At 34.4% G+C, this 19,616-nt stretch overlaps 1 protein-coding gene across 3 annotated transcripts; it reads left to right on the plus strand.

The window, feature by feature from the left end:
• The first annotated feature begins 1,575 nt into the window (after positions 1-1,575).
• Positions 1,576-19,317, plus strand: Gale (UDP-galactose 4'-epimerase). 3 transcript variants are annotated; one of them, XM_073987124.1, is made up of 5 exons: positions 1,576-1,871; positions 4,944-5,103; positions 5,964-6,241; positions 17,772-18,062; positions 18,136-19,317. In XM_073987124.1, exons 3-5 carry the CDS (start codon positions 5,999-6,001, stop codon positions 18,655-18,657), a joined length of 1,056 nt encoding a protein of 351 aa, XP_073843225.1. In that variant the 5' UTR covers positions 1,576-1,871; positions 4,944-5,103; positions 5,964-5,998; the 3' UTR covers positions 18,658-19,317. The 3 variants fall into 3 exon arrangements, with proteins under 3 accessions (XP_073843225.1, XP_073843226.1, XP_073843228.1); XM_073987125.1 differs by lacking the exon at positions 1,576-1,871 and having other exon boundaries at positions 5,090-5,344; XM_073987127.1 differs by lacking the exons at positions 1,576-1,871; positions 4,944-5,103 and adding an exon at positions 5,418-5,729.
• The last annotated feature ends 299 nt before the right edge of the window (positions 19,318-19,616 follow it).

Raw genomic sequence — 19,616 nt, forward strand, 5'->3', positions numbered from 1 at the left:
ACTCATTTTCTCATTGCGCCGTTCAAAAACAAAGCCAAGGCAAAATTGTAATGAAAAGTAAAAATTGACGTGTGTGAAAAACAATTAATTATTAAAGGAAACCTTGAATAGCATTTTAATTTTGATATTTCCACTTATTTCGAATTGTTTTTGCTTAAAAAAATAGTTTTTCCTCCAAATGGGTTTTTTTCAATTGTCTCCGCTGTTGTTTGTTTCTCGACAGAGAAAATAAAATGAAAGAAAATGCAAAAACAAATCTGCAGCCAACTTCAGGTTGTATACGAAGAAAAACGAAACAAAACAGAATTTGCCAGTACAGAGGTGTGTGTACCAGGGATGGCAACTGTTCCGAGGTAAAAATCGCCACAGCCACATACGCACCATAGGTCTGTAGCGATTTTTACCTTAAAACAGTTGACATTCCTGCTTTAAGGGCTGTTTACACCATCTATCAATGTCATATGAGCTGCCATTTCTTTCACCCATTCGACATTCTCTATGTTTGTCAAAATTGACGTCATCCATACAACTTTCAATTTGTGCGTTCATACCTGCAAGTGTTATTTTCGTATGACATAACCTAAAAATATAAAAACAGCTGTTTTTGTCATTATTTACATGTATTGTTGAGTTGCAATTTTGCGCAAATTTTAATTTTGGTTGAAGGAAACTGAATTGGTGTTTCGAGTTATAGAGGCATTCATGTTTTTGCCACCAAACAATCATTTCTTTCGACCAATCGATCTGAAAATAACATAATAAACGCCATTTATTTACTTTACTGTATATATATAAATATACTATATTTAAATATACAAACCTTTCCATTTTCTTTTTTAAAAGATTTTGTTTTCATTTTTTGTTTGAGAATGTCAGAAAACAGCTGATAAATTTATGTTTACATACGAGAATGCCGTATCAAATAGAGCGCTCCCTAAATGAAAAATTTACATATGAGTTGCCAAATCATTTTGATAGATGAAAATTTTCATAGTGGTTACACAACGTGTACAACATTCGCAGGTAGAAAATTTGGCATCTCATACGACATTGGTAGATGGTGTAAACAACCCTTAAACAGTGGTTTTTGTACGTCAAAAATCACCACAAGTAGCGGGAAAACCACCAACTTGGCACCCCTGGTGTGTACCCCCTCTTATTCCTCTCTACTCCCTCGCCCATAAACTCAATTTTCTTTCCCATTAACTTTCCCTGTATAAACAGGGACTATGAATTGTATGGTGTCTGAAGTAAAGGAACGCTTTTCGAGTAAAAAGTTGTAAAACTTGAAGATTCTTGCACGTAAAGGAACAGAGCTACTGTGTACCCCCGCTTAACCCGCTTTACTTTTTTTCGATTGGTCTGTTCCAGCACTGCAAGAATCTACTAATTTTTACTATTTTTTCCGATAACATAAAGGAAAAAAATATTATCGTAGTAATAAATAGTAGCTTCTTGCAGGTTCTGGAACAGAGCAGATATCACAAAGAAAAAAATGTATCGTAGTAAAATGTGTAGTTTATTGCATGTCTGGAACAGACAGTATGACGACTACTACAATGTGAACTCCCCTTTAGGTAACTTCTTCCATATGACGTTGACTGGGAGAAGAGAAAAAAAGAAAAAAAAAATATTTTGCTCACATAGAACATATGCATTTTTTCCTCCGTGTTTTGGTTGAATTGTTTTAAATTTGTAAATTGATGTCAAGTGTTTGTATATTTTAAATGATATGATTAAATATATTAAATACAATTCACTCTAGGCTGAAGATGTTATTGATGGACAACACGAACACGTTATCAGTTAGTGATTAAGAAATCCACTGGACTGGAGAACAAATGTAAACATATGAATTGGTGCTGATACCAGTGTTGCCGTTTTGGGCATTTCGGCCCAAATTTGGGCCGAATAAAAAATAATTTTTAATTTTGGGCCGATGGGCGGCCCAAATCCATTTTGGCCCTTTTTCATGCTAATAATTTTAAACAATATTTTATAAAATATCAGATATTAGTCTTTGGGCTATTATTACATGCTTACTTTTACTATTGGATTTGAAAACGTAAAATAAAGCAATTTAGTGGCATTACAAATATAATTTTCACATTAAAACTTAACTAGGGAGACCTAGTAGTTTAATGGTCACTTTTAACTTTTAGTTACTCGGGTTTTGAAATATATTTTTCATGATACTTAGGTGTTTGGTAAAGATTCATGCATTGTATCATAAATAAAAAAGTTCATAATAATTTGGTGGCAACGGAATCATGCCAAGCTAGAGTTTTTTTTTTTATTTGTGGCATATATTTTACCTATAATTAACAACCTTAAGAATGAATTTCAAGCAGATAGTTCAGGTTTATCCTATTTATATCCGAGTGTCAACTCAAATTGTCTTTTTTATAAAAAAACTAGCTGAACCCGGTGCGCTTTGCTACCCCGACTTAGATAAAATATAATGCAATGCTTTTTAATATTTTAACGTATAAATATAGGAGATTTGAATTCGTTCTCTACCCATTCAGGGCTGTTTTGGAGCTACTATGGTATTTTTGTATGTTTCAGGAGGTAACACTCCTCCTAAAGCCTTTTCGACTATAAGTATTCCTACGGTAGTTATATACTCTTACAATATAAATTTCTCTTTATTTGTACAGATTGGATTTGGAGTGAATAAAATTAAGAATAGAACCAGGTTTGAGAACCTTAGGTTTGTGATATCTGAAATTACTCTTAGGATAACTTCCACTCGTATTCAAAATTTTTACTCAAATAATGATTTAGTTATATCATATTAAAACATTATTCTTAAGAAGTCTCTCAAAGATATAATATTTAATGCTATAGCCTTGGTCAATTCCTTCTCAACTATAAGTACTCGTACTTGTGTATATAATGATGACTTCTAAGTATCTTCAAAATTTCATTCAAATTAGACATATGTAACAAAAACATGAAAATATATATGGGAGCTATATTCCGATCTGAACAGATCTCGATATCATTTGCACATTTATTTTTACACCAAATCCCGTCTCACATTCCAAATTGCAATGAAATTGAACATACATAACGTGTTTGGTGCACAAAATGCAAGAAATCGGCCGAAAATATATATGGGAGCTATATCCAAATTATAACCGATTTCGATATAATTTTGCACATTTATGTATAGACCAAATTCCGTCAGACATTCCAAATTTCAGCGAAATTGGACATACATACAGTGTTTGGTGCATAAATTACAGGAAATCGGCCGAAAATATATATAGGGGCAATATCCAAATATGAACCGATTTCGATATAATTGGCACATTTGTTTCTAGACCAAATTCCGTTACACATTTTAAATTTCAGCGAAATTGGACATATATGTATAGCGTGTTTGGTGCATAAAATAAGGAAATCGGCCGAAAATATACATAGGAGCTATATCCAAATCTGGACCGATTTCGCTATAATTTGGCACATTTATTTTTAGGCTAAAATCCATCACACATTTCAAATTTGGAGTCTGTATCTGTAACCGTTCTATAGATATTTGCATACAAAGTTTAAATTTTTTGGAGGTACCTCCGATTCTGATGCTATATCTCCGGATCAGAGCGGAATTTCGAAACTTTTTATGGCCTATGTTACTTTCAGGCGATGTAGTAATATAATATAATAAATTTCAGCAAGATCGGTTCAGCGGTTTTTGAGTCTATAAATTTCAAACAAACAAACACACAAACATACAAACATTTTTCTATTTTATATATATAGATAACAAATAAAAAATTAAAAAAGAGCATCAATACATTGACATTGACTACAAAAATAAATCGTACCAGCTCGAAACTTCATAAATATTTGTAGGCACAAAAGCAGACAATTACATTTATGCTTAAAATTAAAAGTTTGAAATAAAATGTGCTGTTTTGGAGTTTTATATTAATTTACTAGATCAAAATAGTAAGAGAATTGACTATAAAAGTGACCAAATACCCAAATACAACTATTCTTTTGTATAGTTTGGATTTGCGTACAGATTTATAGCGTTTCGGCTAACTTAAAGTTGAAAGTAATGATTAAAATTTAAGGAGGACCTTCTTTGTATTAACGTTTAGTGTGAAAATTACACTTTTAATGCATCCAAATTGTTTTTTTTGCGTTTTCAAATCCATCCAATATTAAAAGAAAGGAGGCCATTACTTTTAAACTACTTAATACAATAACTCCATATAAGCTAACCTCAAACGTTTTGCTTATTATGAACCAGGTATTATATTTTCCCAGACTTGTAGAATGTGACCCCGAATTAACAGTAACAGATCGGAATTTGCTAAGACTCGGTGAAACTGTACTTTCTTTCATCTCAAAGAGCACATCTTATAATACCTTTGGAATTTTTGTTGTTGAAAAATAGTGCATATTCTTGAGGTAAATGGCTATCTGCCAAACCATCTGCCAACGCATTAACGAAAAAAATCGATTTTAACGAAAAAATTTACTGTTTTTGTAAAAAAATTGGGCAAAATAATTTTTTTAATCTGTCTCGCTTAAAGGCAAGCGATTTATGTATTTAATAAGCACACATGAATAATATAATAAGGTCATATGAAGATCGGTCAATTCGTTTTAGAGCTATCGATGGCACCGACTTCAAAAACGCCGTTTCGAGAAACACACACTTAAAGTTTACATGCTACATTCCAAATCACAATAAATTTTTGCCTTCCAATCATTATATCTCTGACAATTTTTTGCGACATACTAGCTTTACGTAAAAATAGACAATATTTTTTTCGATTTTTCTAAAAGTAATAAAAGGTATCTATGAGAAATATATATTTTTGTTGTAATTTTTAATGTTGGGCCGTTTTAGGTCATTTTGGGCCGTTTTTAGGAAAATTTTGGGCCGAAAAAAATTTTTCGAACGGCAACACTGGCTGATACAGTGAGACTGAGAGTGAGATAGGAGAAGCCCAAACAACCACAGCAAGAACACACAAATAAAAGCTATTGTCAGAGCAATTCGACTCCCAGTCTGAAATAAACATTGGTTTGCGGTCGTATATGCTGTATTGGCGGCGGAACGGAACTTGGAACTTCTAACCTGTGAGTAGTGAGAGTGAGATGTGTGTTTGTGCTTGAAAAAGCTAAGAAAGTTTAGGGGGAAACAAGTGAAATTGTTAATGAACTCTACTGCGAATTCTTTTGATTGTAGATGAGTGTGTACGTGCGTGATTTATGGTAGTGGAGCACAAAAAACGTAATGAAAAAGGGCGTTAAGACGTGGAAATTTAAAATTATAATTTAACCATAAAATCTAAACAAATTGTACCATATATTAACAGAGGTCAGTCATCATCTTATCCACAACTTGAATAACTAATTGAATGACTGGATGAGTATATTTATGTATAGTGTTTGTTGGTTTCTTTGTTGTTGGTTTTGAATTTCTGAATTAATATGACGATGTCTGACAAGCAGTAGCAACCGCTCATCTTCCTAATATTCTACTCACCTTGTTGGTGCGGTTAGTACAAAAACAACCTCTCGTGTTTTGGGGGAGATTTTGTTGTTTGACCGGTAGAGTACAATCACATCTTCTTGTTCATAATAATCATCAATAGCAGTTTCCAAACACAACGTGTTTGTTTACACAGAATCATTCAGCAGTGGAAGGAAGTATTTGAACAAAAGTATCTTGGCCAGCAACATAAATAACGGCAAGAACAAGTGTAAAGATATTCAAATTATGTATTAACACAAATTTATAAGTACCAAAGCAAACAAATACACAATCATTTTTGCCATCAATTATTGTTCGCGCAATTGTGAATCTGATGAAATAATTTGTTATAGTTAAATTTTTGCTGACGTCAATTACTCTTGAAACAAATGAAGCCTATCGATTCTATATTTAATGTGAAATTTTATCTAACTTACACTTTCGTTTTCCTTCACTGTTCCAGTTAAATAAACAACAACAACAAAAACAAAATTGATTATGGCTCCCCCCACTGTTCTGGTAACCGGCGGAGCTGGTTATATTGGCTCACACACTGTTTTGGAGATGCTAAATGCTGGCTATAATGTCGTCTGTGTTGATAATCTATGTAATGCTTATAGTTCCGGCACCGCAAAATTGCCAGAAGCTTTGAATCGCGTCCAAGAAATTACCGGAAAGAAAGTCCATTTCTATCGTGTTGATATAACAGATCGCGAACAAGTGCGTTCTGTTTTTCAAGAGGTATGTACAGATATATGATGAGAATTATAAAATGTTTTCTTATTTTAGTTCAGCACTGTTAATTCACCAAAGTTTGTTTTTAAGATTGCGCTTGAACATGTTTTAGTGATTTGAATGAAAAATTGTCTTGTTTTTGTACAGTATCGTTTGTAGTTCATTGGCCGATAAAGAGCGTTGTAAATTAATTTTGAAGAATTGCACATCATAAACTGGCTTAGAAGGTTTAGTAACGAAAAAGATTTGACAAGGTTAATTGAGGAGTACTAAAAAACAAGTAAGGAAAGGTACATTTATTACTATACCAAATTCCGTCACACATTCCATATTTCATAAAAACTGGACAGATATAGGGTGTTTGGTGCAGAAAATACGTGAAACAGGGCAAAAATATATATGGGAGCTATATTCAAATCTGGCCCGATTTCGATATACTACTTTGGCACATTTATTTCTAGACCGAATTCAGTCACACATTCCAAGTTTCATCAAAATGTACTTGAAATTGGCCGAAAATATATATGGGAGCTATAAACAAATCTGAAACAATTTTCACCAAAGGCCATAGCGTTCTTCCTATGGCTAAAAATAATATTCCCTAATTTTCAGATGAATCGGACAATAAGTGCTACCCTTTACGTTGCGAACGGACGTACGAACATGCATAAATCGACTCAGAAAGTGATCTTATGTATATGCCTAGAAGGAACTATGGGACTATCTCGTTTCCTTTACTATGTTATATACAAATGCACAAAGACATAATACCGCTTCCCACATAATACATAATTGTTGAAATTTTTTTTTTTTTAAATTTCAGTTGTAGGCACGTTCGCCATGCACTTAGATGGTCTGCGGTTCAATACCCGCTCAGAACATCAACAATTTCGGCAGTGGCAAACGTCTCAGTGTGATGCTGTCTTACATTTCCTGTTCATTTTAGCCATGAGAATGTTCTCTACAAGTGGAGTCGTAAGACACTCCGTTCGGACTCGGCATTAAAACGTAGATCCCATATCATTGAGCCAATTTCATTCGTTGATATGAGAGATGTTTCCCTTGTTCCTTCCGAGTTGTTGTGGGAACCTATTTATGTATGTAATTACTAAAAAAATCTATAACCTTTAAACTGTCATTATATACACAATTGAGTATGGTGGTTTTGTTCTGGTTTTATATTAGTCTCTAGACGTGGCATCTATGTATATTCGTAGTTACTGATATTGATCTCTACAGTCCCAACAGTTCGAAAAATTACAAAGGCAAGGGTGGCTGATGTCAAAGCAATTATCGTGTGTACTCCATCCACAGTCTTCTGTAGCAGAAGAATGTCACCTGGGTAGAATGCATTCACGACAGCGTACAAAATATCAGCCAAGCATGGTCTATACATCCGCACGACACACTGGACTTTTCAACTGCCACATTCCGTGGAAACACACTGCCACAGTCCGCGGAAACACCCTCATTCACATACTTAGAAATGGAATCAGATTAAATACAGAAATGAGGACACGATTATATCACCTATTTCTACAACAACAGCGGTAGCCGAAAGTGTGGCTATGATGTAAATGCGAAGATACAAATCTTACACATGATGTTTAAAGTCTTCCTTTGTTTTTCTAAAGACTTCTTGAGAATTTCATGTAAGGTACAGACTATCCAGGATGTATCTGTTACCAGCCATCAGTTTGACGTCAATTTTTTTCCGGACTTCATTTTAAATCAATGTTTTGCATTTACTTCTTTTTTTTGGAAATGGAGAAACGCCATCTTTTCGTAGCTTTTACTTCTGTTAGTCTTTCATCCTTTCATTAGTCTACGGCTACCCACATATCCATAACTAAACTTATGTCTTTTTTATTACAGCTAAAATACTGTATAGTGTTCCAACAGTTCTAAAACACATTCTTTTCCCACATTGCATAAACTATACCTTCCCTGACTCTGTGCAAATTCGCAGATTATGTTCCTTAGGTTACTACTTTTTATTTAGCTCATGTGGTATTAAATAACTTCATATAAAAAAGCTCAATGTACACATTTCTAAAATATTTTAGACAAATTATTGTCACTTAACAAGTATATTTTTTTTAAACAGAATTAATATGTATTATAATGCATATTTATTTTATACTTTTATGGGACATAAACAAAAATTATGTGCTGAAGTGCGAACAGCTAAGAAAACAAGGTACACTTGTGTGTACCCACTTAAGTTCCTACCGTACGTTGGGTACGTGATTGTAATAATGATTGTATTGACCTTAGAGTATAGAACATCATTATATTTATGGGTGAGCAAACAAATAAAAATATTATAAAATACAGAACAAAAATGATATTTGCACAATTGTTTACTAAGGGAATTACAAAGGCAAAACAAGAACGCCTATTTATTTTTAGTTGAATGTGATTATAATATTTATCACGATTAGTAGCATTAACACTGTGCCACAAAAGTTTTTAGAAATTATATTATTATAAAGGGAAGATAGGGAGTGGTGAAAAATACCTAACTACTCCATTCGAAAACTATTGAGGAATTGTGTTCATCTTCAAAATATAAAGTATACACCCTATAGAAGCACCATTTGTTTCAGACGGGGTCTATAGAAGTACCCTTTCTTTCAGAAATGGACTTTAGAAGAACCCATTATTTCAGAAAGGGTCTATAGAAGCAGCCTTTCTTTCAGAAAGGGTCTATAGAAGCAACCTTTCTTTAAGAAAGGACCCGAAATGGCCTATAGATGCAACCTTTGCTTCCGAATGGGTCTATAGAACCACCCTTTGCTTCCGAAAGGGTTTATAGAAGCACCTTTTGCTTCCGAATGGGTCTATAGAACCACCCATTGCTTCCGAAAGGGCCTATAGAAGCACCCTTTGCTTCCGAATGGGTCTATAGAACCACCCTTTGCTTCCGAAAGAGCCTATAGAAGCACCCTTTGCTTCCGAAAGGGTCTATAGAACCACCCTTTGCTTCCGAAAGGGTCTATAGAAGCACCCTTTGCTTCCGAAAGGGTCTATAGAAGCACCCTTTGCATCCGAAAGGGTCTATAGAAGCACCCTTTGCTTCCGAAGGGGTCTATAGAAGCACCCTTTGCTTCCGAAAGGGTCTATAGAAGCACCCTTTGCTTCCGAAAGGGTCTATAGAAGCACTCTTTGCTTCCGAAAGGGTCTATAGATGCACCCTTTGCTTCCGAAAGGGTCTATAGAAAAACCCTATGCTTCCGAAAGGGTCTATAGAAAAACCCTTTGCTTCCGAGAGGGTCTATAGAAACAACCTTTGCTTCCGAAAGGGTCTATAGAAGCACCCTTTGCTTCCGGAAGGGTCTATAGAAGCACCCTTTGCTTCCGAAAGTGTCTATAGAAGCACCCTTTGCTTCCGAAAGGGTCTATAGAAGCACCCTTTGCTTCCGAAAGTGTCTATAGAAGCACCCTTTGCTTCCGAAAGTGTCTATAGGAGCACCCTTTGCTTCCGAAAGTGTCTATAGAAGCACCCTTTGCTTCCGAAAGGGTCTATAGAAGCACCCTTTGCTTCCGAAAGGGTCTATAGAAGCACCCTTTGCTTCCGAAAGTGTCTATAGAAGCACCCTTTGCTTCCGAAGGGGTCTATCGATGCACCCTTTGCTTCCGAAAGGATCTATAGAAGCACCCTTTGCTTCCGAAAGGATCTATAGAAGCACCCTTTGCTTCCGAAAGTGTCTATAGAAGCACCCTTTGCTTCCGAAAGGGTCTATAGAAGCACTCTTTCCTTCTGAAAGTGTCTACAGAAGCACTCTTTCCTTCAGAAAGTGTCTATAGAAGCACCCTTTCCTTCAGAAATTGTCTATAGAAGCACCCTTTCCTTAAGAAAGTGTCTATAGAAGCACCCTTTCCTTCAGAAAGTGTCTATAGAAGCACCCTTTCCTTCAGAAAGTGTATATAGAAGCACCCTTTCCTTCAGAAAGTGTCTATAGAAGCACCCTTTCCTTCAGAAAGTGTCTATAGAAGCACCCTTTCCTTCAGAAAGTGTCTATAGAAGCACCCTTTCCTTCAGAAAGTGTCTATAGAGGCACCCTTTCCTTCAGAAAGTGTCTATAGAACAGACGTGACCAAAAAGAGAACAGCCCAAAATGTGAATGTATTCAAACTATTGCCAACTTATGACTGTGTGTTAGTGTGTTTTTATGCACGCACGCTACAAATCAAAACATTATCTCTTTTTCGTACGCTCTTTCTATGCATTCGGGTCGTATGTGTGTAAATTGCCGAAAAACTTCGGCACCGCTGTGTCAAAGAAGAACACATTTGCTATAGAAGCACCCTATCCTTCAGAAAGTGTCTATAGAAACACCCTTTCCTTCTTAATAGAAGCGAACACATCACTTGGTATTATTGGTATCACCTTCTTTCTTGCACCATGGGTCTACCGAATCACCCTTTCATTAAGAAAGGGTGTACAGAAGCACCTTTTCATTTAGAAAGAGAAGCGCTTTTTCTTTCAGAAATTGTCTATAGAAGCACCCTTTCTTTCCGAATGTGTCTACCGAAGAGCCTTTCATTCAAAAATGGCCTATGGAAGCACCCTTTCTTTGAGAAAGGGACTATAGAAGCAACATTTCTTTCAGAAATTGTCTATAGAAGCACAATTGATTTTAGAAAGTTTCTATAGAAACACCCTTTTTTTCAGAAAGCGTCTACGAAACCGATCTTTTTTTCAGAAAGTGTCTACAGAAGCACCTTTCATTCAAAAATGAAAAGTGCGAAATTTTACTGTACAGTCAAAAATGATCTTTTTATTTTGGAATATTTCGATATTTTTCACATAAAGCTAAAAATAGAAACAGGTATGTGAGAAAAGTCTCCCCAGTTCCTTTGTGGATATTTGAGGGATATATTTTTTACATTTACATGTCTGCGGTCTCCACCACTGTACAAACTAATTTTATAAGGTGTAATTACACATAGACGCTGCTTTTTTGTAACAAAATAGTTGTTATTGAAATTTGTTGCTAATGCATAAATTAAAAATGAATGAGAGATATGAATTGAATATTAAAAAAGTTATCAGAAAAAATGCATTCCTGTGATTAGTTTTTTTTGAAATATTTTCTTAAACAGGCACAAAATAAACGGCATATGTTGTGGCTGCTCCAAAGCCTTATCTGTTTCGTTGATAAATAGAATATAATATTCCAAGAAAAGTACTTGAAATTGTTATATGTCGTTATCTTTTACAAACCGAAGAACATGACTTCTGCAGTTATAAACTAAAACAAGATATTTTCCCCTCGGAAAGTATGACTCAACTGGTTGTTGTATTGTTTTATTATATTTGAAATATAATTTCTTTCTTAAATAAACGATAAAATGGAATGTTTTGGAATTGAAATGGAACATAGTTTTTATACGATTGCATCACAAGTACATGAAGTTTATTTTTTGTACCTATATATTTCAATTTATATTTTGTTTTTCCTTTAAAATTAATTTGCTGCAACATTGATAAGCAAACATCCAAATGATAAGAAATGTGTAAATAATTTGTAAAAATTCTTTAAAAATCAAAGAAAGGTTTCTTATCATGCGTTCTTTACGTTTTATTTTTACCCAATTGTTATACACGTACACAGTAAATACTATGAGGAAACGTAAACGGTAATTATGTGTGACGTTGCCGAAACGTTAAAAAAAACCATTTTGCTTATCAAGCGGGATATCATGGAAAAAAATATATCAAGAATGCACTTAACAACACAAAAATGGGCACAAATATTTGATGTTTCAGCTTCATTGTTTAATTTTTTTTAAACGGAAGTCGATTGAACAGAAAAAAGTGCAGAATATAACATAAATATTGCTTAATATTTTAAAACAAAAACTCCCAAATTATATAAGGCAATTTATATAAGGTTTAAATGCATTTAAACATTTAAATTTACAAAAACAACATTGTTGTTATTGAAAATTAAATGTCAAAAAATATTGAAAATCTAAAAATATTCTCAGGAAAAACATAAATACATTTTGAAAATCTTCTAAATATAACACACTTGAATCAAAATGTAAATATAAAGCATTCAGAACTGTCGTAGGTCATTTTTATTACATATTTAGGATGAGTATTTTATGGTTTCGAAGTTTCAAATTTCATAAGTAGACCCCATGGTATAAGTAAAGAGGTAGATTTAAATGAAAAAAATCTATAGAACCCTTGTTTTTCTTGAATTCCTAAAACTTCAAAATAAAAGCAACAAGTGGGTTTGTTTACAATGCATTTTTAGAGCATTTTATAAAAAAACGCGAAAAATGAATGAAAAGTTAAGTTTTCTCCACATAATCGAGTTGTGAATATGATAAACTAATTGTTTCAATGCAAATTTCAACAATTTTTTCCATACAAATGGTCTAAAACAATTTTAAAAATCATTGAATTCGATTGTTTTTAAAATTGTTTGGCATATTATCCAAACACCACACATACATACACAGTTTGTTTATATTGTTTTGAAGTCTTAGGCATACTCGAATGAAAAAATTTAATTTGACATAGAGCTTTGGCTAACCTTTCTTATTAAACCATGGTAGACCCCATTATATTTTGAAAACTAAATTTACAAGAAAAGTAAATATACAGCTGATTGCCACTTCTACCTTATATAAATATGCCTCGATCAGACCTAAAAATAGAACAGAATACCATGTAGACTGAAACCGTTTTTTTTTTGTTTCCCTTTTTAATACATTTGAAATTATTAATGAAAATGTCATTTATAATTGGAGTATAGTTAAACTATTGGTCTGTTCCAGTACTGCAAGAATCTATTAACATCCAGTTTCTGTATGTCGAAAGAAGAATGTGTGCGAATGAAACACGCCCGAACTTTAGTTTTCGAAATAATTTTACCTTTGCTTTTGCTTCAAAACAAAAAACAAATTTGAAAAACACACAAGAGTTTGGACGTATGTATTTCTTTCGCACACATTCTTCTTTCGACATACAGAAACAGGCTGTAATTTTTTCGATAACATAAAGGCATGGCAGAACAAGAAAAGGTAGCAGCAAAACCCAGCTGACTGAACTGGGCTGTAATGTTAGTGTCAAATTCCATACGACATTTTATATATTTATTATTTGGCCTGTTCCCGTACTTTATAAAGTGGTAAAAGTCGTAAAAGTTGTAAAAGTCGTAAACGATTTTCATATAAATTTTGTGTACGGGAACGCAAAATGTGTAAAAGTGGTAAAAATTGTAAAAACTTTTTAGTTCTGGAACAGAGCTTCTATGTTCGATGTATATTAGGGATATATATTTTTGAAGAACAAATTTATTCATCAGAAAAAAACTATTTCCCATAAAGACGGCTTCATATCATTGACATGTAACCTCCTCCAGGTCCGAACGACATGCCGCACACTAAAACACCGCTTATAGAGGCGGTCCAATATTTGTTAATATGTGTGGTATTTTGTTTTTTGTACCTATCGGACAAGAGAATATGGTGTCATTTGCAACAAATTCGCGAAAGTTACAGACAGTTTTTAATGACTTTGCCTGTGAGAAACAGCCTGTAACTTTCGCGACTTCGTTGCAAATGACCCCATATTCTTTTGTCCGGTAGGTACAAAAAATATAAACATAAAATTCACGAGTTTATAAAGAAAAAGCAAAAACTGCAATAGTGTCAAAAATTCATAAAATGCTTCGAAATGGCGCGATTTGAGAACAAATTGGTCCAGAACGCTTCGATAATGATTTTAAATTAGGTTACAAAAAAAATAAAAATTTTAATTAAAAACAAATATGTTGTCATAACAGCTAAAATTAAAAAATGCATTACTGAACTTCAATGCATTTGGTGCGGAAACTTTTTTCGCGATAGAGAAAAATTGACGCCGTATTTCATAATAGTTTTCCATGCTCTACACGGCTATGTGGTGGTATTTTTTTGGTTATAGCCCTAGTATATACACTTTCATACGGGCAAAATGTGCCTCATCGAAATAATGGTTTTAGACCCCAAGTATGTTTGGACGAAATGTGTTTTAGACAATTTGGAGTTGATTTAGCAATGTCCGTCCGTCTCTCTGTGTGGTTGGCTGGAGCGCACGATAACTCTCGAATGGATCAACCGATTCGGTCCAAAATTTGGCTTTCGTAATATTTTGCCCAAACTTAGTTTAAGTTCGAAGATAGGCTATATCGGTCCACACCTTCCGGTACCTCCCCCACAAAAGTTCGAAAATGTTAGGAAAATTTTTTGCGCACTATAACTCTTGAAGGAAGTAACTGATTTGATCCTTACTTTGCACATCGTGAAATTTCTATCAGACTTAAATGACGGTCCAATATGGACTCAATCAGTCCACTCCATCGGGTACCTCCCACACAAAATTTCGGATAAGTTCAGATTAGGACCTCCTCTCGAATCGCTTTGATTTTTGTTGCAGCAACTTGTATTCACTGTCCCCCATACGACGGTACAAGTTTCATCAGGGGCAAGTCCATACTTCCTGAGAAAATAACCTGAAAGATGCAAAAAGCCCCTATGCTACCGTGTGTAGTGGTTGGAGCGCAAGATAACTCTCGAACGGATCTGCCGATTCGGTCCAAAATTTGGCCTTCGTAATATTTTGTCCAAACATAGTTTAAGTTCGAAGATAAGCCATATCGGTCCACTCCTTCAGGTACCTCCCCCACAAAATTTCAAAAATGTTCGGAAAAATTGTGCCGACGATAACTCTTGAAGGGAGTGACCGATGTAATCCATACTTTGCACATCTTAATACATCTACCAGATATAGATCAGGTTCGAATATGGACTATATTTGTCCACTCCTTCGGTTACCTCCCACACAAAATTTCGGTTAAGTTCACTTTAAAACCTGCTCTCGAATCACTTTGATTTTTATTGAAGCGATTTGCATTCGCTACCTCCACTACGATGGTAAAAGTTTTTTCAGGGGCAAGTCCATGTTTCTTGGGAAAACAGCCCGAAATGTGTAAAAAAACTCGTATGTCATCATATGTGGCGGTCGGAGAGCACGATAACTCTCGAACTGTTCAACCGATTTGGTCTTCGTCATATTATATCCAAGCTTAGTTTCATGGGGCAATGCCGGTCCACAACATCCGGTACTTCACCCCAATATTTAAAATAACTAAAATGCTAGGACGATATCACTTGAATGGGGCAACCAATTTGGTCCAAACTTTGGATCTCCTAATATTTTGTCAAAATTTAGGTTCAACTTCTAAAATGGCCCATATCGGTCCTCCCTAAGGGTACCTCCCCCTCAAAAGTTCAACATTTGTGCAGTTAATTCTTAGTGCAGTTAATTCCTAATCCACATTTTTGTCTGCAAGTTCAAATGTCCAAAAAGGGCCACGAAATTCTGAAGAGGCCTTAAATACATTCGATCTGTCTGTAGGTGAAAGTTTCACTTCACATTGGCTGAGGGTATATATCTGTCGGCAAAGCCGACTGACACATTTCATACTTCAGTCATACTATATAGAATATGTTAACAGTTCGCGAATTCTGAATGGGTGAAGCTCGGAATAATCGATTGTAAAAAATTTTTAGTTTCTGCCATATATGTTTTCGTTAAAAGACATACTTTGTACGTCATCAACCTCATTGCTTCAAGCATTTAAGAACTGTTGGGTAGTCTTTCAGAAATGCAGATAGTGTGTGGGATGACCTTTCTTTTCGAACATTAGCTGCAGCCGAACTACAATGCGTGTGATTTAGCTGAAATTCATGGTTGATGTATTGGCCACCATCATCACAATTGATCCCCAGAGGGTGAACACTCAGATATCCGTTTGCAACTGTTTCCATCTTTAAATTTGAGCGCAGACAACTCAACTTCTATAGATTCATTTTTGAGAACCATGGTCTTATCCGTTGCAGTCAATGTTTTCCTATATTTGCCCCCCTGGAGGTGTCAGCTAATGGATTCAAGACCTTGTTCCAGGATTGAATAATGTTGTCGAAGACTACCCCAAAGATCTTTGGATTATGAACAGTGTATACGACACTACCAAATTATCTGCAAGAAACATGTTGAATAACAGTACTCCACAGTGTGGTACTCCCATTTAAATCTTGCCGAACTTGGATTTTAGGTGTCGGAATTCAACGAAGGATTGCCTACCATTTAGGTAACACTATGCAACACTAAAAATGCAAACAAATTCTAGTATGCATTTTTTGAAAGTACATATTGAGACTACAGAAACCCTAGTAGGGTTTTGTCCTGTCAGATCCAGTTCGGATTTGATGGCCTCTTCTAAACCGGGCTAAAACTACAGTTTTTGCATTTATCGGTCATTTATCTCAGAAATGATTAGGAATTTGGCCTTGCTGTCTTTGGCAGTACTGTAGCCCTAAACTAGTGGCCACTAATCCAGGGCATCAAAACCGGTAAAATATAGAAAATTTTACATAATTGCTGAAATTCTGCTCAGTATCAGGTAAACTATTGGGATTTAAACCACGTAACCCTTTGAAAAAATCTTCCAAATAAAGTTCTCAGCAATTCTTCATAACATTCTGAAACTCTAAAATGCTTACTTCATGTTGTTTCAGCGGTATTTTGCATCATATCTTTTACAACACGTATTTCAAACACAGTTCACACAAACATTTTATTCTTGCATTTTGGATTTCACCACAGTATTGACATATTTATTAAATCCTCGTTGAAAAATATACTGAAAACAACGTGATAGATGCATATTACAACAATGGAATGTTCTGAAGAGTTGTGTATTACATTCCAGCAAATATTTTTCCGAAACAAAACATTAAGAAAAATTAACGGTTTTGGAGATTTAGTGCGAAATTTATACAAATTATGAAAAATTTCGATATTTTATAAAACTTGAGGCAATAAATGTAGTTTTTCGAGTTCATTATTTCTCCAAATATTTTATTCTTGTCCTTATCTACAAATTTGCTTCAGAGGTCAGATGAAAATTCGCATAGGTTTCAGAGATATAGCCCAGAATTGCTTTAAAAAGTCAATATTTAACCAAGTTTAGATGGGGCCATAAAATCCAAGCTGGATCTGACATAACAAAACCCAACTGGGCTTTTTGGCGTTTGGGTCTGTACTTTCAAAAAATCCTCAGCTCCAATTGTTTGCACAAGATTACCTTAAAAATGTAGCACAGTGTAATTGGCAATTTACCGTTCGGAATGGATTGACAATGGAATTCATGATGGAATGGTCGACCGTATCCAATGCCTGTTAATCAATTGTTAGAATCATAAAGAATCATTAACTTTTTTCCCTCACTTAATTCGAAATAAAAACGAAAAATGGGCAATCGACATTGAATTTTAAATTTTTCGCAAAAATAAAATTTGAAAGTGATAAGCAAAAGTTCATTCATTCCCGCAACAGCAAAACATTTTTGAGAAAAAAGTCAAAATCATAAGGCTGAAGATATACAAATTAAAAAGCAACCTTGTTACAACTTACCTCGGACTTAACTTTTTTATGTATCATTAATTATTTTATTTTGTTATTTTTCAGCATAAAATTGATATGGTGGCACATTTTGCTGCTCTAAAAGCTGTGGGAGAATCATGTCGCATTCCATTGCAATACTATCACAACAATATGACGGGGACGAATGTTTTGCTGGAAGCTATGGCTGATAACAATGTCTTTAAATTTGTGTATAGTTCCAGTGCCACCGTCTATGGTGAGCCACAATTTTTACCTGTCACAGAACAACATCCTGTGGGCAATTGCACAAGTCCATATGGTAAAACAAAATACTTTACCGAAGAAATTCTAAAAGATTTGTGTAAATCTGATAAGGTATGTTCAATTGAGTGAAAGTGAAAGAGACTGAAACACACTTATTAAAACTATTTTTCTACGATTATTTCAGCGATGGGCTGTTGTCTCTTTGCGTTACTTCAATCCTGTCGGCGCCCATCCTAGCGGCCGCATTGGTGAAGACCCGAATGGTGAACCCAATAATTTAATGCCATACATTGCCCAAGTTGCCGTGGGCAGACGTGATTGTTTGCAGGTTTATGGTTCAGATTTTCCTACCAAAGATGGTACTGGTGTACGTGATTACATTCACATAGTTGATTTGGCAGAGGGTCATGTTAAAGCTTTAGATAAATTACGCAACATTGCAGAGACTGGTTTCTTTGCCTACAACTTGGGCACAGGTGTTGGTTATTCTGTGCTAGAAATGGTCCATGCATTCCAAAAAGCTTCTGGAAGAAATATTAATTATAAATTGGTTGATCGCCGTTCTGGCGATGTGGCAACATGTTATGCTGATGCCAGCCTAGCAGAGAAAGCCTTGGGCTGGAAGGCAAGTCGTGGTGTTGATGAAATGTGTGTCGATACATGGCGCTGGCAAAGCAACAACCCCAACGGTTATGCTGTGAAATAATTTTTGGAATCTTTTTGCATTTTCCTAGATATGCATTTTCTTTTGCTAAATTATAATTTTAACGAAACATTCTTTTAAAAAAATGTATTACTTTATGTTTTCCATTGTATGTATGCATGTTTCTGTTTTTTGTTGTTTTCCGTTGTATTTTGTTTGTGTTATATATGTATATCGTGAATGTTTCTTGCCTAAAATGGAAATTATTGTGCAAATGATGACTTTGGAGTATTCAATATTATTGTGTTACCAAAGCCATCTGTTATAAAAGCTTTTGTTTATCGCCTTGTTCTTCTTTACAGTGCAAATAACACACAGAACATAGTCATTTGTTTTTAAAATATTTTAAAATAAACAATTATCTATTCGAACTCCTTTTCTCTAATCGTTTTCCAAAAGAAAAAAACAAACACATGTTTTTAGTTATTAGCAAATTGTCTAACTTTTAAAAAAGAGCTCTTATTTAGTTGAATTTTTAAATATACCTACTATTATCAAATGTAAAATGCATTTAAGCATTTAACTATTATTGTAATAAATAGAAATATATTAAAAGAAATCCATATACATATGTATGTGTGTATTAAATTGTAAGAAATGTATTTATGTATGTAATAAATAAAATATACTTATGCAAAATATATTTTGTATAAAAAGTATAAATATACTGATTTTTTAAAGGAGACCCAGTCTGAGCGTTTCTGAGATTTTAAAATAGGCTGCTGATATTTTCATTCCTTTTCCAATCTGTAATACAATATTTTGATGTACTCATATACGTTTCAATTGAATGTTCCAAAAAAGTTTTGGATTTACCAGTTTTTTTTTTTATTTGGATGTTGAGTTTTGAGTTGAGATAGTGTTCAATTTTCTTTCATAGGGGCAGCGAACAGCTTCTTTCAATATGTGTGGACATAAAACCGATTTTAAATAGCGACGACACACGCTCGTTTAGCGGAGAC

The sequence above is a fragment of the Musca autumnalis genome, unplaced genomic scaffold, assembly GCF_047663935.1.
Source record: "Musca autumnalis isolate F117 unplaced genomic scaffold, ASM4766393v1 scaffold_4, whole genome shotgun sequence".
Classification (NCBI taxonomy): domain Eukaryota; kingdom Metazoa; phylum Arthropoda; class Insecta; order Diptera; family Muscidae; genus Musca; species Musca autumnalis.

What these genes read in the sequence shown, in the direction of transcription:
- Gale (XM_073987124.1), top strand. Translation starts at nt 5,999, where the DNA reads ATGGCTCCCCCCACTGTTCTGGTAACCGGCGGAGCTGGTTATATTGGC. An exon ending in TGCGTTCTGTTTTTCAAGAG is followed by an intron (nt 6,242 to 17,771) that starts GTATGTACAGAT and finishes GTTATTTTTCAG; the next exon opens with CATAAAATTGATATGGTGGC. An exon ending in ATTTGTGTAAATCTGATAAG is followed by an intron (nt 18,063 to 18,135) that starts GTATGTTCAATT and finishes CGATTATTTCAG; the next exon opens with CGATGGGCTGTTGTCTCTTT.